General features: G+C 34.5%; 3 protein-coding genes across 3 annotated transcripts; 1 reads left to right on the top strand and 2 right to left on the bottom strand.

Moving 5' to 3' along the window:
• Window positions 1-809: 809 nt before the first annotated feature.
• LOC108778497 (F-box only protein 44) lies at window positions 810-2750 on the top strand. The gene is made up of 4 exons (XM_018545702.1): window positions 810-967; window positions 1328-2054; window positions 2238-2381; window positions 2487-2750. The coding sequence occupies exons 2-4, from the start codon at window positions 1503-1505 to the stop codon at window positions 2688-2690; spliced, it is 900 nt and encodes a 299-aa protein (XP_018401204.1). The 5' UTR covers window positions 810-967; window positions 1328-1502; the 3' UTR covers window positions 2691-2750.
• Window positions 2751-3787: 1037 nt separating this feature from the next.
• On the bottom strand, window positions 3788-7912 carry in (inturned planar cell polarity protein). The gene is made up of 11 exons (XM_018545703.1): window positions 7713-7912; window positions 7345-7645; window positions 6859-7131; window positions 6665-6736; window positions 6331-6587; window positions 6103-6192; window positions 5679-6021; window positions 5232-5566; window positions 4834-5162; window positions 4495-4661; window positions 3788-4417 (listed from the first exon to the last, which is right to left on the bottom strand). Exons 1-11 carry the CDS (start codon window positions 7865-7867, stop codon window positions 3950-3952), a joined length of 2790 nt encoding a protein of 929 aa, XP_018401205.1. The 5' UTR covers window positions 7868-7912; the 3' UTR covers window positions 3788-3949.
• An 888-nt stretch (window positions 7913-8800) lies between these two features.
• On the bottom strand, window positions 8801-11424 carry fzy (cell division cycle 20 protein fzy). The gene is made up of 7 exons (XM_018545724.1): window positions 11301-11424; window positions 10963-11093; window positions 10808-10899; window positions 10158-10449; window positions 9773-10070; window positions 9345-9661; window positions 8801-9204 (listed from the first exon to the last, which is right to left on the bottom strand). The coding sequence occupies exons 1-7, from the start codon at window positions 11411-11413 to the stop codon at window positions 8876-8878; spliced, it is 1572 nt and encodes a 523-aa protein (XP_018401226.1). The 5' UTR covers window positions 11414-11424; the 3' UTR covers window positions 8801-8875.
• Window positions 11425-14953: the final 3529 nt, after the last annotated feature.

The following is a 14953-nucleotide window of genomic DNA, read 5'->3' as shown; positions in this document are numbered from 1 at the left end:
ATTTTTTAACTTTTAACTTTTCAATTACATTTTTTTATTAACTTAACTTTTAATTCAATTAATTTCATTATACATTAACTTGTATCTTAACTAAGTTAAATTTTCAAAGTTGTTAACTTTAACTTAACTTAGTTAAAAAAAAAAAGTAACTTACCAACCCTGGTATATATACTATATATATATATATATATCCTTCATAAGATTTAACAAAATTGCTTATGGAGGTCAGATTCTCATAGGGTCTCGTAATATCTCGTAGCAGTGAGTTTTATAATAGTTTGAAACAAGCCATCGAGGAGTGGCATGTCCCAATTCCTAGATAATTACATTGATGTAAAGATTGTACTATTTGCTTTGTCAGAAATTCGATGATTGACTAATTGTTTTACCTACCACATGTAGATATAAATTAAAAAGATAAGTATCTGTTTGCCTTTTTTTAAGTCGCTGTAGTTTTTTTTAATAGGCCTTCTACAATAAGTCATTACCTTAAGTTTTAAGTATTAAGTCATAAGAAATTGATCAATCACAATCGAATGTGAGAAGAATAATCGACTGTGAGTAGTCAGTTTCTTATGACTTAATACTTAAAACTTAGGTAATGGCTTATTGTAGAAGGCCTTATAGTTTTTGTATATAAAAGGCGTGCTTAGAACGTTCAGTAAACAATGAGGATAAAATAATGCATAATATACTCTTGACGATATACGGCCATCAAATTATAAAGGAGCATACTCATCATCCTTTCATTGACTATTTCGAAACGAAAGACGAACATGGACAATGGGAGTCACGTGTCAAAAGATTGGAATGGGATCGCACCCATTGAGCGAATTCCGACTTTACACATCTTTCGTTATAACTCAAAACTATTCAAAAGTAGGCACATTATCGATTCGCGTGACCTACATACGAAGATTCAGCTGACGACAAGCTTTGGAGAGAGCACGCGGCAAGTTGTCTAATTGTAAGTAATTGCGAAATCATTTATGTCACTTTTGACGTTTCGCGATTATTTCGTTCTGTTCGTTCGATTCGAGTGATACGGCCGGTGATTTTTCCCGCGACATCGCGGAAAATGTCGCTTAATTGTTTCTATTGAGAGTAGTGTCAAATATTCAGTACAGTTCAATTGCTATTCGAAAACGTGTACCTTGTATTATGCCAAAAGTTTATGGAAATCCAGACGCAAACAGACGCAAATGGCTGCATCCAGCAGAAAAAGCAGTTTTAATACTGCAGCTGTAAAATGTTTGAATATGATTGGTTTATATATTTAGGTCCAATGAGGAACTAAGGGCAGGGTCAATCACATTGAATTTTACAGTTGCAAAGCTGCTTTTTCTGCTGAATGCGACCAATGATGGTGGAACGCTTCCTCGATATCGCCCCGATGACGGCTCTTGACATCGAAGCAATGTCGGTGACATCATAATCGTAAACTGCCATAATCACATGAGTCAGTGTGTCACGGTGTAACGTGTCAAGTGTGTTAACAGATCATGATGGGACAGTTCAATACCATTCCTTCAAGTCCTCGTGTCATGTTCGATGAGGAGAGTGACAATGGTTTGGTACTCTGTCATAAATATCTGCCAGTCGAAATTCTGATGGAGATCTTTTGCTATGTTGACTGCAAGACTTTGATGAATTGCCAGTTGGTATGCAAACGCTGGAAGGCGCTGATGAATTACGTTTGGCACAAGAAGACTGAACGAGCGCTGGCCAAACCGTTTCCATGGAACGACAAAATCCCCTGGTCCGTATTTTATTTCGCATGCACTAAAAAGCCATATGAGAGGAACCTGCTGAGAAATCATTCCGGTGCAGAAGGCATGCATCACTGGCAATTGGGTTTCAATGATGGTGATCGTTGGAAGATTGAGGAGCCTCCCATCGGTGTGCCAGAACTGCCACAAATTGAACCAATGTTTAAAGATAGACAGATTTGTTTCACAACATCTTACCAACGTTGCTCCAAAATGCAAGAAATCTATCTGACGAGTGAAGGGATCCATCCATATATTCTAGACATTTATCAACCACCTATAGTGGTATGAAGTTTTATGTGATAAAAAGTTAAAGTTATTATAATATGTATAAAAATGGACTTTGGTAAATAGGAATAAGAGACTTATAGTGTCTTTTAGTTTTTGAACATGGCTGGATACACTACCGCGTTTCCTGATAAAGAATTGTATACAATTGTAGATTATATACATGCCATATATGTTTAGGTGAGCGAATGGTACAGCTGTCGATGGGACTGTCCAGCAAAATATCAATTGGAAGTTAAATTAATTGATATTAATAATAAAAAAATGGATAGGTTTAAATTTGAAGATATTCTAGAAGGAGAGAAACAAAATCGATGGCTGCAAGTGAGTATTCAAAATCGTGTAATAATTCATATTTTATATAATAAAAATTGAAATATAGGATGCATACAATCTTCAATTTATATTTTTCTGTATGCTTTATTGCAGGTTTCACATGTATTTGAAAACTATGGATCAGGTCTTAGAATTATCTCCTTTGAACACAGTGGGAAAGACAAATTGTATTGGGCAGGACATTATGGTAGTAAAATGGCTGGAGCATGTGTTTCTGTGAAAATTCCTCAGAATATATATTTTCACTCGCACTGCAAACAGAAACAGGTATTACAAAAGACAGAAAGATCAAATTAGAGAAGTTAGTTTATAAATGAGGGTTTTTTCTTTGCTTTTTTAATCAAAAGTTTTGTGTAACAAAAAATCATTGATTCCAATGAAATAAAATAAAAAGTGATCTGAATATATAGAATGTTAAATATTAAAAATTTTTTATAAAATATTAAACTGTAACTACTTAATAAAGAGTAATTATTCTAAGATAATATTTTTATTCCCACAGTTGTGAATTGGGTGCTTTCCAACTACAAAACACAGTGTAACACTGTGTGACACAGTGTTACACAGTGTCGACTTGTAGTGTAGCTGAAACGCTATTTAGTCACTTTATACTAGTGTTTCTAATAGGGAAAAGTATTCTGGTATATTTACTAATTCAAAAGAATATTTTGTCACCTTATTTGTTTCGTATACACTCATGCAATGTCGGAATATCATTCCTAGATAAATAAATAGTACAAAATGTAAAAATCTTGGTTATGTTGGTAGCTATGAAGAGACGACACAGTTGAACTCAGCATTTTAGCTGTGTACGATTGTGTCGACTTGTGTCATAGGGTGTTTTCCAACAACGTACACAGATGACACAGTGTAACACTGTGTCTTACACAAAGTGTTCCAACTGTGACACAGTGTTACACTGCTCGACACTGTAAAAAGCTAAGTACGAACGTGTAGAGTATGCCAGTGTTACCAATTAGAGCTCTATCGTTCCAACAAGTCCTTACACAGTGGAGCACAGTGTAACGTTTCTGTGTCCTAGCTGGAAAACAGCCATAGTTGGAAAGCATCGTGTCGTACACTATGTTACACAGTGTCTACTTGTGTCGTAGCTGGAAAGCACCTAATAATAATTTATATATAGTATGTATTGTTGTAAGATGAGTCATTTATTATTTATTCTTTAACAATTATTAAATTACATTTACTTATCACTATGTTAAGTTTAACAGAAATTTCAACATCAAATTTGTAAATCTGATGATTTGAACAATAAATACAAAAAAAGAATTTTTTTATTTATATTATCTGAGGATGACTCCAAAGTGAGTTGAAATGTTGTAAATTTGTTATTTTAATGGAATAAATTAGTAATTCACTTCTTATTTGTGTAGCAACAACGCTGTACTCTCACACGTCCTCAATCTCTTGAGTTCCTGGTTTAAATTAGGAGAATCCACAAGAAAATTGATTTTGATTTATTTTATATACAGTATTGCATATATAATGAAAATTTATTCAAGATACTCATATATTTTCTGTATACAGTGTAAGTGTTACGAGTGTAACTGGAAAGCTAATTCAATTAGATTCTGAGGTGCAGAGTCTTGATGGCATACATATAATTCCTTTGGATGAGGACTCGTATAAAGGCGTCCAATTACCCAAAAAGCTGTATTTTTCCATTCAAATAACACTCCGTGTTCTTTAACAGCAATTAAACTTTTGTTAATTACCGTTTTGTCTATATCTTGATTCAACATCTTAAATCTTACTGCATTACGTAACAATTTATGGATAACATGTACACACTTATTAAAATTAATAAGAATCTTGTTATCCTTTGATGTATTTTGAATAGGTATTGATGTTAATAGAATTCCTTCTACCATGTCCAAATGAACATAATGATACAAATAATTTTTATCACCTGCAGTTAGTTTTTTAGGTATCAAATATTCTGCTTGATTTAATAAGTTCTCTCGTATATTGGATATATCCATTGTAAGCACGTTACTATTGCTCTATAAGAAGGTATTTGATAAATATATTAGTATTTAAAACAAATACTAAGAATTTTTTTAGAGAAAGGGAGAGTTACCTTATATATATCGATATCTGAATCACTGTCATCCGAATATCTCGATGCCGAATTAATCTTCTCTCTGATTGCTCGTCTTCCAAGTATAGGCATTGCTTCGTCGCTCATTTCGCTAACACCACCTGTTCCTTGACTGAGTGAATCTTCGGACGTTTGCAAGGAATATACTAAACATGCGAGGACAAATATATTCGTAAAATAACACTCATACATATAAGAATATACATAGTATATATTGTCTTGCGTATGTGTATTGTAAAAGTGACAAACAGAATTAAGATACAAAGTATAAGAAATATTTGAATTGATTTAACTATTGAAACTTGCATTGAAACATACCAGAACCTGAGATCACGGGATTTTCTTCAGGATTTCGTTTTTTCAAGATAGAAGGCAATTCTTGCGATTTTTTACTAATAGTAAGATTGATATTTTGCTTAGACAGTGCAGTTTGCGTGTCAGATGATTTTATCAAACCAAATAGGTTTTCCGTTATACTAGATGACGCTTTTGTTGTTGTATGTTCCTCATATGGTATTACTTCGGGTCTGGTATTGGATGTAATCCATTTCGAAGCCAAGACTGTGACTCCTATTTTTTGTATATGCTTCAGTGTCTCTTGAGCCTCTTCCACATAAAATACATCTGGGCCAATCGTGTCATTGTACCTAATTAAATGATAAAACTTAAATAAAGTAATATTTTTAGACTATTCATGTAAAATAATACACACTCACTTTGCAGTGCATCCACCAGATTCCAACAGTACTGCTAATAAATCATGCCCATACCCAACAACCAATAAAAACCATTTTCCATTTGATATTAATAACTGGCTGTTATCATTGTCAATATTCCCACGATTGCAAGACGAAGGATAAATCTGTTTCCACAGAACTACGCATTTCACTTGTTCTTGGCTTACCAGATTTAATAAACCGTTATGCCTCAAGAGCGAATGTACGTCGATCAGATCTTCGTGAGGCAAATGAGATCCTAGAAGATGACTCTTGTGATAAATGCAGCTCCCTAGTATAGTATATAATCTTTGACAATCCATAGGATCTTCATTCTGTTAAATATGCATCTATTAGATTATAATCGATGTAGAATTACTTTAAAGGGTAAGCATATTCTTAATTATTTAAATATTTAAAATACAATTGATATAAGTATTGATATACCCAGTCTCTGTAATCCATAGCTTCCATCTCGCTTAATGCAGCGTCGATTTGAATTTGCGCGTCTCTCGGTAACTGTATAAAGCTTGCGACTGAAAAAGCACTTCTAAATTTATAATTCTCCATACTTTCAGTACTATTTTGTAGTTTTGCTGAATTTTTCATAATATCAATTTCTTTGCAGGAATAGTTAATATTTGTTAGTCTGTGCATAATTAGAATGAAAAAATGATCCAAAAAAGATTGGTTCTCTACAGAAGTAAAGCACTTCGTTAGTGACTGATAGGTAAATTCTAATGTTCTGACAATGTCTTCTGTAATCTTTATAATTTCCTGAGAGGTACAGCTACAAAAAAAAAATAATTAATAAAATTCACGTTAAAATAATTGCTGCATTCCTTCCAATGTATTCTGAAGTAAAATTTACCATTTGCTAGGTAAAGCTACTAAAAGTAATTCATCGTTGCGGGATGTGTAAGCAATATGCGTTTCTTCTTCGCCTATATAGACAGTTGTACTAAAAAATATATGTTATATGACGCGCACGCGCACACATACACACACACACACACACACACATATATACACACGTGTGTGTGTGTGTGTGTGTGTATATTTTTTTAAATATAATATTAATTATATGTATATAGTATACCTGAGCGGTTCTATGCCCACTATACTGGGTAATAAATGATTAAGAGTTATAAAAGCTCCCCTTGCTGTACATAGAGAAGAATGTACATTTTTAATTTCGGAGCGCGGAAACGTATACAATACGTCTTGCAACTCTTGTCCTATTTCTGAAAGATCCGCAGTTTTTAAATATATCACGCCCAATGGATAATTCAACAAAGATTCCATAAAAGAATTATTGAATTCTTTATTCACCAAATACTGGGCTAATATCGATTGCTAGAAAAGTATAATCTATAAAATTTTATCTCATACATATTACTCTTACTATCGTATTTATAATGAAAACTAATTACTTTTGGTTGATTTACTTTTGGTAACTTTGCAGTAACATCAATACCAGCTACTCTTTGTAGTTCTAATGTTACCTGTAAATGAAAAGCAAAAATATTTTCTTAAAAATTTTAAAATAGATTGGAATATTATAACAAACTTCTGAATTTATTAATCACGATTACTTATCGATTATTGCACATCTATTAAATCTTACATTTGATGGTGTAGTGATTTCGGATAGTATCCGATCTAAATTCTGAAAAGTAACATTGTTCGAATTGATGCTTCGTAACCAGTCCCCAATTTTTATATTTCTATTTCTCATAGCTTCACCATCGGGTATAAATCCGGCTACCATAACTCTCACTTTGTCTGAAAATGTACTCGAAGTAATACCGAAGTATGCTTCGCATAAGGTTGCCCTTCTTCCCAGCTTATGTCTTCTCTCAGGATCGACCCACAATGTGACCTTTCGAATTTCTCCTGCCTGATTATTATTACGGACAATTACATACATCAATAGATACAAGAAACAGATTTTATTACTTGATTTGACATTTTATTATTTGCCATGTTAAATTAATTAAATTACAGTTAAATTTTACTTTTAATTCACATGTTTTAAAAATCATTTATTTTTATACGTTTCCAAAATATGTATTATAATTTATTATTGTTTACCGAATACTTCCATTAGTACCTGAAAATCTTGAAATTTGACCTCCTTGCTTCCATCTCCTTTTTCTTGAGCAATTGCATTATTTGTCGCAGCGCTATTGTTAATCCTTTTATTTCTCGTACTCCACCGTTTGCTTTCCTTGCGTCTAATAAGACGAAACAGTTTGCCAGCTCTTGTGCTACGGCGACGTGTTAATTCGGACTGAGGGCTTTCGACGTTATTTTCCAAAGTTATGGGATTTTCAAGTAGACTTTCCTCTGCAGATTCTATATAGAATACTTCTCCGGTGGGTCCGATCTCCGATTCCCATTCAACCACAGAACTGTATTTATATTAAATCATCTTAACAAATACATCTTTTCACAAATACGCCTGATTGTTGAATTTACCTGCCGGTGTCTGAATAATATGATCCTGTGCTGGAACCACTGTCACTTGCCCACCAATCGTGATCATCCTCGTTACAGATATCTGTAGAGTATGGCTGATCTGACTGCTTGTATTTGGATTTTAGTAAAGCATTTTTGTTCTCTCCCACGCTCATATTTCGTTGAAAACTATTTTATTAAATAACTTTTATTTTATAACGTCTAGCTCTGCAAATAAGACCTAGACTAATACACGTAAATTTGTAACATCAAATATAAAATAATATATAAAATAAGTATATCATATTTTTCTACACTGATATCCTGAATATTATAACGTGTTTATCAATTGTTATTTCACTTGCATTTAGTTATTGTATAGGTAGATATGTACAGTCATGTACAGTTTAGGCAAGATCGAAGCTTATTACTTGATACTATCCGAATGCACCTGTGTAGCATACCTGAACACAAGGCTTACGCTTACCTGCTTGCTCGGAGGCAAAGGAGTGGGGATATGAGATGAGCATCTTTTTACGCTAATATATGCGTGAAAAGTAGTAAGGTTCTTAACGTATGTAATACTGAAAACAAATCATATACAGAAGATTCTTAAATATACATATTTTCTAAATTTATGAATTCCAAAAAATATAATAAAGAAAAATTTTTCTTAAAAAATTAAAATTTAACAATAAGATAATCGTGAAAAACTTATTATAAAAAAAAAATAACACCACGATTACTCAACTTACTATAAAAAATTGATTTTTATTTCTTACATTTATATAATTATCCTAGAAGCGATTGTTGCATGTAGAATCTGAATTTTTATATAATAAAAGTTAGAGACGTAATACGCTAACGCCAAGCTTGTTTGTACTTAGATTATTTAACAATATATTCTTATATCTACTTTCTTCGACAATTGTGCATGTATTTCAATTGCAATCTTGTATCTGTCAATATTAAGTATTTACTTTTGCATTTTCTTTTTTTTTTGTGTAAAATAGATCAATCAATTGATTCGATACGTCAATATTTCTATGTTCGACAACATTCGACCATGTCATTACATCTATTAATTCTTTTTTATATTATATGTCTGTATAAACCGATCGCAATCAGTTTAAAAAAATAAATACTGGAATGATTGCTAAGCAACATGCATTACATATCTTTTTTTATCGAATCGATTGTTTGAGTCTAGACGCAACTGATTTTATGTCGTTAGATTCTTTTTTTTTCTGTGGATCCACTTGGAAGCACTTCCACAATCTTAACGTTTCGTCGGCACCAGCGCTAAGCACTGTAGTTCCATCCGGAGACATGGCTAAATGTAAAACGCGACTGGTATGTCCAGTAAGTTCCGCAACCTTCGTCATCATTGGATATTTCCAAATTGTTAGCTGATTTTGCGCGTATCCGTGTCCAGAAACAATCTCTTTGTAGTTTGTAGACCATAGCAAAGCGCAGACCTGAGATTTTGTGTCTATCGTATTCAAACAGACACCTGTAACAAACAAAAAAAAATTGAAACACACATGTGACATAATTTTTTATTTTTATCACTTATTCATTTTTTTCTTATTACTATAAATTTAATATATTTTACATTATTATAATTTACAAATCTTTTTTCCCGTGACTTGCCTGAGTTACAATTCCAAAACCGAATGGTTCGATCGGCGGTGCCGCCGCCGCTCGCAAGTACATTGTTTTGCCAAGGACACCAAGCGAGCGCCTTTACAGCAGCTTGATGTTGATTGAACGAATAAATCGGTTGTGTCTGAGAATGTCTTTGCCCAGCGAATGAGGACCAGATTTGCAGCATGTTGTCATTACCACCACTCGCTAAATATTGTCCGTCAAGTGACCATTTTAAGCCACATACTTCTTGAGCATGTGCGTTTATAGTAGAGATTGAATGATTTCGGTCTCTGACATCATGATGTACTATTTTACCAGACCTTTAAAATAATTTAATATTATATAATTTTAGTCTTAATTTTAAAATCCCAATTTTACTTTTTGTTTCAATCATAAAAAAGTTAACTATTTTGCATATTAGTGCAGATTACCTGCAGCCACTTGAGAGTACATGGGAATTCCAGGAAAGAGAACCGACTCTGGATACGTGTCCGTTCATAACACGCATTCTCTTCATTTGACTGCAATCCCATAATTCTGTATTTCCTACTGTGGTACCCACTGCTAAACATGGACCTTCTTGAATCCATGCAACAGAGCATACATAATCATTTGCTTCCAATTCAAATAACTGTTCTATAGTACCACTTCCAGCGTTCCATAAATAAACATTAGCACCTAATGCTACAGCTAAGATATTATTGTTTGACCAATCCACCAAGTTTAAATCTGTAAAAATCGTTTTTTTTTTTTATTCAAATGTTTAATTCAAAATTCTTTCGTGTCTTTCATAAATAAAAAAAGCAGGTCGCTTACAATAATCATCGATAATTTCAGGTGCATCCAGTATTCTATCAGGAGCTTGTGATATGTACCTCGTAGAAGCTCTGACACTAGCTGGTGTTTTAGTTTGACTGTACAGGATCTTCAGAGGATTCTGATATCCTTCTGGTGGCGCTGGTGCTTTAATTTGATAAGATAAAACTCGTGCATTATTTATATCACCACCGTGAAGATTCTCTCCTATCAGACGCTGCATTTCTCGTTTCTTAGGACTTATTTTATCAGCTTTGTCTTTATCTTGCTCAATATTCTGTTGTTGAAGAATCTAAAGTGAAAAAAATAATGCATAAATATATACCACAAAATTATAACATACCCAAATATAAACATTTTAAAACATCCTGTAGAGAATTTTTTATGAACATATTGAGTGCACATAAAAACAATCATACACAAATTGATGTAAAGATATTTTTTGTCTGAGAACTAATTAAATTAACAAATTCTTAATATACTTTATATATATACATATATATTGTGCTGTTAATAAATAAGATATATACTTTATAATTTGAAATATTTGCATTTCACTTTCATAATCAGGTTAAATCAATAAATAATGACTTTAAAGTGTACACTAGTACATCAAACCAAATTAACTGTCAATTACAAATACTTGTTACCTTAAAATGGCTTAATTCAAAATTAGTTGTGGCTCTCGACGGAATGAATCTGTCACCACCACTGGGCGTCTTAGCTGGAGTAGTGGCTCGACCTATTATAAAAGACAATCAAAAGTTTATTTCTTACATTAATATATAAATACTAGGCATCTTACTTGGAGATTTCTTAGTACATTTGGAAGGAGTTTTCTTGGTCTTGCAGTCGCTTTTCTTCGTCGGAGTCTTTCCTGACATACTACTTGTAAAAGAGGTAATTTTCTTTGATGAGTTTAAACTGTGGTTAATGCTGAAACATGAGGTACATGTGTAAAGCGATATTTGTATTGAACAAAGCTGATGTGTTTGCATACAGATCTAATAAATTTACTCAACATTTAAAATTCATGTTAATTGATTTGTAATGTAAATTGATGGTACAAAAAATTTATCAACTGAACAATAACATAATAAACGTATTAATAATCAGATTCTCGACGAAATTCAAGTTAATTACCTTAAATTTGACGCTTCCATACATTTCTTTTGCCATCGCGGGATTGCACCTTTGATAGATTCATCCAAGCGGGTTAAATTGTCGAGTTCTTTCATGAATCTCAGGTGCGACATGACAAAAAAATACGACGTGCACGATCGATCGAAAGAAAAGTTCTAAAATAAGTAAGTCGAGGATGAAACCTGACGAATATAAAAGCGTCAGCGAGATAATAAACGCTGAGTCGTTCTTCACAAGAAACCAAAAAACATATCAAAAAACCAGTTAAAAAATTAGAACAATACTGCATCAACCGCGAATTTTAACTGATGTCTATGATTATCTAGGCATCGACCGAAGTCGATCGGTATATCACGGTATATCGACACTATCTGACACTATCAACACTGGACGCAATATCAAGAGGATATTTAAAAAGAACGTTAGATTTAAATGCCACCGGTCATTTTCTGTTTTGTTAATGCAGATGTCGCTATATGTTTCCAGATTCGCTATGAGTGTGTTCTTTAAACCATAGGTATGTTCTTTTTGACGATGGAGCCAGAGAGAAACCCTCTGATGGAGCATTCACTTTCTGTACACCCACGGTAATTGATTCTGTCCCTCGGAAATTTTCACAAAATGAAAAGTGACCTCCTTTCTATATTAATTGTCACTATTCATGCACGATAAGATTCAGCCGTAATGTTAATCGTGCATGGATTGTGACAATTAATATAGAAAGGTGGTCATTTTTTATTTTGTGAAAATTTCCGAGGGACAGAATTAATTACCGTGGGTGTACATACCTAGTGCAAGGTCACAGTAATTAATTAATTAACGGTAATTAATTCTGTCCCTCAGAAATTTTCACAAAATAAAAAATGATCACCTTTCTATATTAATTGTCACAATCCATGCACGATTAACGTTACGACTGAACCAGGAAGTAAGATATAAGAAGACTCCACTCCGTAAAATAAAAGTGGACCCATTTTAGGTTTCGAGTTCAGTTTCCGATTCTGATGAGTGCGAGTAAGAGAAATGATCATTTCTCTTACTCGCACTCATTATGCGCAGCACTACTAAATTCACGAGCGCTGCGAGTGTCGAGAATCGGAAACGGAACTCGAAACCTAAAATGGGTTCATGTCTTGTAGACTGGCGAGACCGAGTGGAGTCTCCTTATATCTTCCTTCATGGACTGAACCTTATCGTGCACGAATAGTGACAATTAATATAGAAAGGAGGTCACTTTTCATTTTGTGAAAATTTCCGAGGGACAGAATTAATTACCGTGGGTGTACATACAATAGGTTCACTCAGACTAAAATCCGCGAAATGGTTGTCACTCGCGCATGACGGAAATGCACACTCAATAATATGACGGCTTATAGGGATTCTCGTCTGTTTTCGTCTTGTGGAACACAGGTCGACACGGGTCGTCAAGGACAACAAGTCAGTTCCGACGAACCACTCAACCGTTAAGCCTTGTGTCCACGATGCTAGAAATCGATCCGAGATCTCGGATGGAGAAAGAATTAACAAATCACATTTGATCAATTTGGTCACATGACCAATGTAATTGGTCAATTTTTCCTTCATCCGAGATCTCGGACCGATTTCTAGTATCGTGGACACAAGGCTTTAGCCCGGATCCTCATACGGACAACAGCGCTTTGACACCGGACACTGATTGGTGAAAAACGGGTTATGGGGGTAAATTTTACCCTCGCCACCGGTTTCTCACCAATCAGCGTTTGGTGTCAAAGCGCTGTTGCCTGTATGAGGATCCGGGCTTACGGACGCGTTTTGGTTCGGGTGCTTTCCATTGTATATTTTTGAAAGTCTTAAACGAGGAGCACAGACTTTTGCATAACGCATAAACCATATACATAAAGAATTTGATTGGTCCATTGACTCATGCATAAGAAAATGGACCAATGAAATTCCTTATGCACATGCTTTATGCGTTATGCAAAAGTCTGTGCTCCCCGCTTTACCGACTTTGACTGTGCATCGCACCCATATATGTAATACTACTATATGGCTAATGCCTATAAGAGGGAGTGAGAGGAAGCGGTCCCAGAACCACGGTGCGGGAATATATATTTCCCTCTCTTTCTAAGAGTACTTTGAGTGTTATGCGCATGCGTTGGATTGATTGCATCCGCCAATAGGAAAATAGAGTGCGATCAGTGAGATGACGCGAACAGGTTATGCTCGTTATGCTTATTAGATGTGTGCTGTTGTACACAGGCAAAAATGGTCAAGATATGTTATTTATGTGGCAAAAAGCCTAATGCGCCTAATGCGACTGAAAACATTAGTTTGCATAGGTATGAAATAGGTATTAGTTTGCACTGATTATCATGAAATTTCTGTAAGGGATTGCACTGTATTCTTATATACATAACGACAATTTTGAAAAAGTTTATTTTATAAAATTAGGATTAATTTATTTATTCCGACTAAACTGACTCTGTTAACTGTAACAAGGTTATACCCTGAAGCGGAATCAATCACTTTTTCCTTCTTCCTTACACATATATGTATATTTATCTTTCTATTTATTATTGATGGAGGGGATGAATCCGACGCATGCGCACAACGTTCAAAGTACGCTGAGAAAGAGAGAGAAGTATATTCCCGCACCGTGGTTCTGGGACATGGACTTCTCTCTCATCTAGCCATATAGTAGTATTACATATATGATCGCACCACACAGATGCGTGTCTGCGGATGAGCTGGTCTCGATCATGATGGAAATAAACAAGGTGAGTCGTGGATGCGCAGTAGCCTAAAAGTAGTGGGGAGCAGATGCAGCCAATCATAAATGCCCCATTTGGCATAAATCCAATATGGCTGTGTTTACTGTGCATAATGGGTCATAAGTGATTGGCTGATTACACATGTCCCCCCCCCTCTTTGCCGCCATTATGCGCAACGACTCACCTTGTATATTTCCACCATGGTCTATCTCGATTGTTCGTCATTTTGCACCTTTTGACGATTAGGGCTCTCATGACGCGCGTTATTGCGACGTGACGACGCCGTAGATGCAGGCGCCCGGAGACCGGTCGAGCCATTTTCGCGGGCATTGCATCAAATATGAAGAAAAGAAGCGGATATTCGTGTGCGATATATATAGATTAGTATTCAAATTGTCCACGCTGCACACTCAACATCATGGCCGACCATTTCTCTTCAGATCAAAGGTGCCGACCACGAAGTAAGAGAGAAGGAGACCGAACTTAATAGAACGCAAGCTGAAAAAGTGGTCCTGATTCGTGACCCCTAATTGGGAGGGAATCCGCTGAAAGGAATGGATTCTTATGGTTGAGCGCCATTTGCAATTAACCTTACCCGAACAGTCCGGCCTGGCTTGCATTCACGAAGTAAGAGCGTGCTTGTATTATACGGAGAGGTTAAGACTAAAAGTTCCAAAAAATTAAAAAAGGTAAAGATTTATAAGAATTAATAGTGAATTCGATCACTTGCACTACGCTAGATTAATACGTACTAAAAGCTACTGTGCACGAAATTAGCAGAATTAAAGCATATAAATATTATAAATTAAACGATTAAATATTCAATAATATAATATAATAATGTAATATTCATTTTAATATTAAATATTCAATATTTCACCTTTTTTAATTTTTTGGAACTCT

Source organism: Cyphomyrmex costatus, unplaced genomic scaffold (assembly GCF_001594065.2).
Source record: "Cyphomyrmex costatus isolate MS0001 unplaced genomic scaffold, Ccosl1.0 scaffold50, whole genome shotgun sequence".
Classification (NCBI taxonomy): Eukaryota; Metazoa; Arthropoda; class Insecta; order Hymenoptera; family Formicidae; genus Cyphomyrmex; species Cyphomyrmex costatus.
The sequence above is the reverse complement of the archived record's forward strand: the minus strand, read 5'-3'. Positions and strand labels throughout refer to the sequence as shown.

Excerpts from the sequence above, each read along its gene's own strand:
- LOC108778497 (XM_018545702.1), top strand. The coding sequence starts at position 1,503 with ATGATGGGACAGTTCAATACCATTCCTTCAAGTCCTCGTGTCATGTTC. Across the intron at positions 2,055-2,237 it reads TTTATCAACCACCTATAGTG|GTGAGCGAATGGTACAGCTG; the intron begins GTATGAAGTTTT and ends ATATATGTTTAG. Across the intron at positions 2,382-2,486 it reads AACAAAATCGATGGCTGCAA|GTTTCACATGTATTTGAAAA; the intron begins GTGAGTATTCAA and ends GCTTTATTGCAG.
- in (XM_018545703.1), bottom strand. The coding sequence starts at position 7,867 with ATGAGCGTGGGAGAGAACAAAAATGCTTTACTAAAATCCAAATACAAG. Across the intron at positions 5,163-5,231 it reads TCTGGTGGATGCACTGCAAA|GTACAATGACACGATTGGCC; the intron begins GTGAGTGTGTAT and ends TCATTTAATTAG. Across the intron at positions 4,418-4,494 it reads CAGATATCGATATATATAAG|AGCAATAGTAACGTGCTTAC; the intron begins GTAACTCTCCCT and ends ACCTTCTTATAG.
- fzy (XM_018545724.1), bottom strand. The coding sequence starts at position 11,413 with ATGTCGCACCTGAGATTCATGAAAGAACTCGACAATTTAACCCGCTTG. Across the intron at positions 10,071-10,157 it reads TGAAATTATCGATGATTATT|ATTTAAACTTGGTGGATTGG; the intron begins GTAAGCGACCTG and ends CGATTTTTACAG. Across the intron at positions 9,662-9,772 it reads GTACTCTCAAGTGGCTGCAG|GTCTGGTAAAATAGTACATC; the intron begins GTAATCTGCACT and ends ATTATTTTAAAG.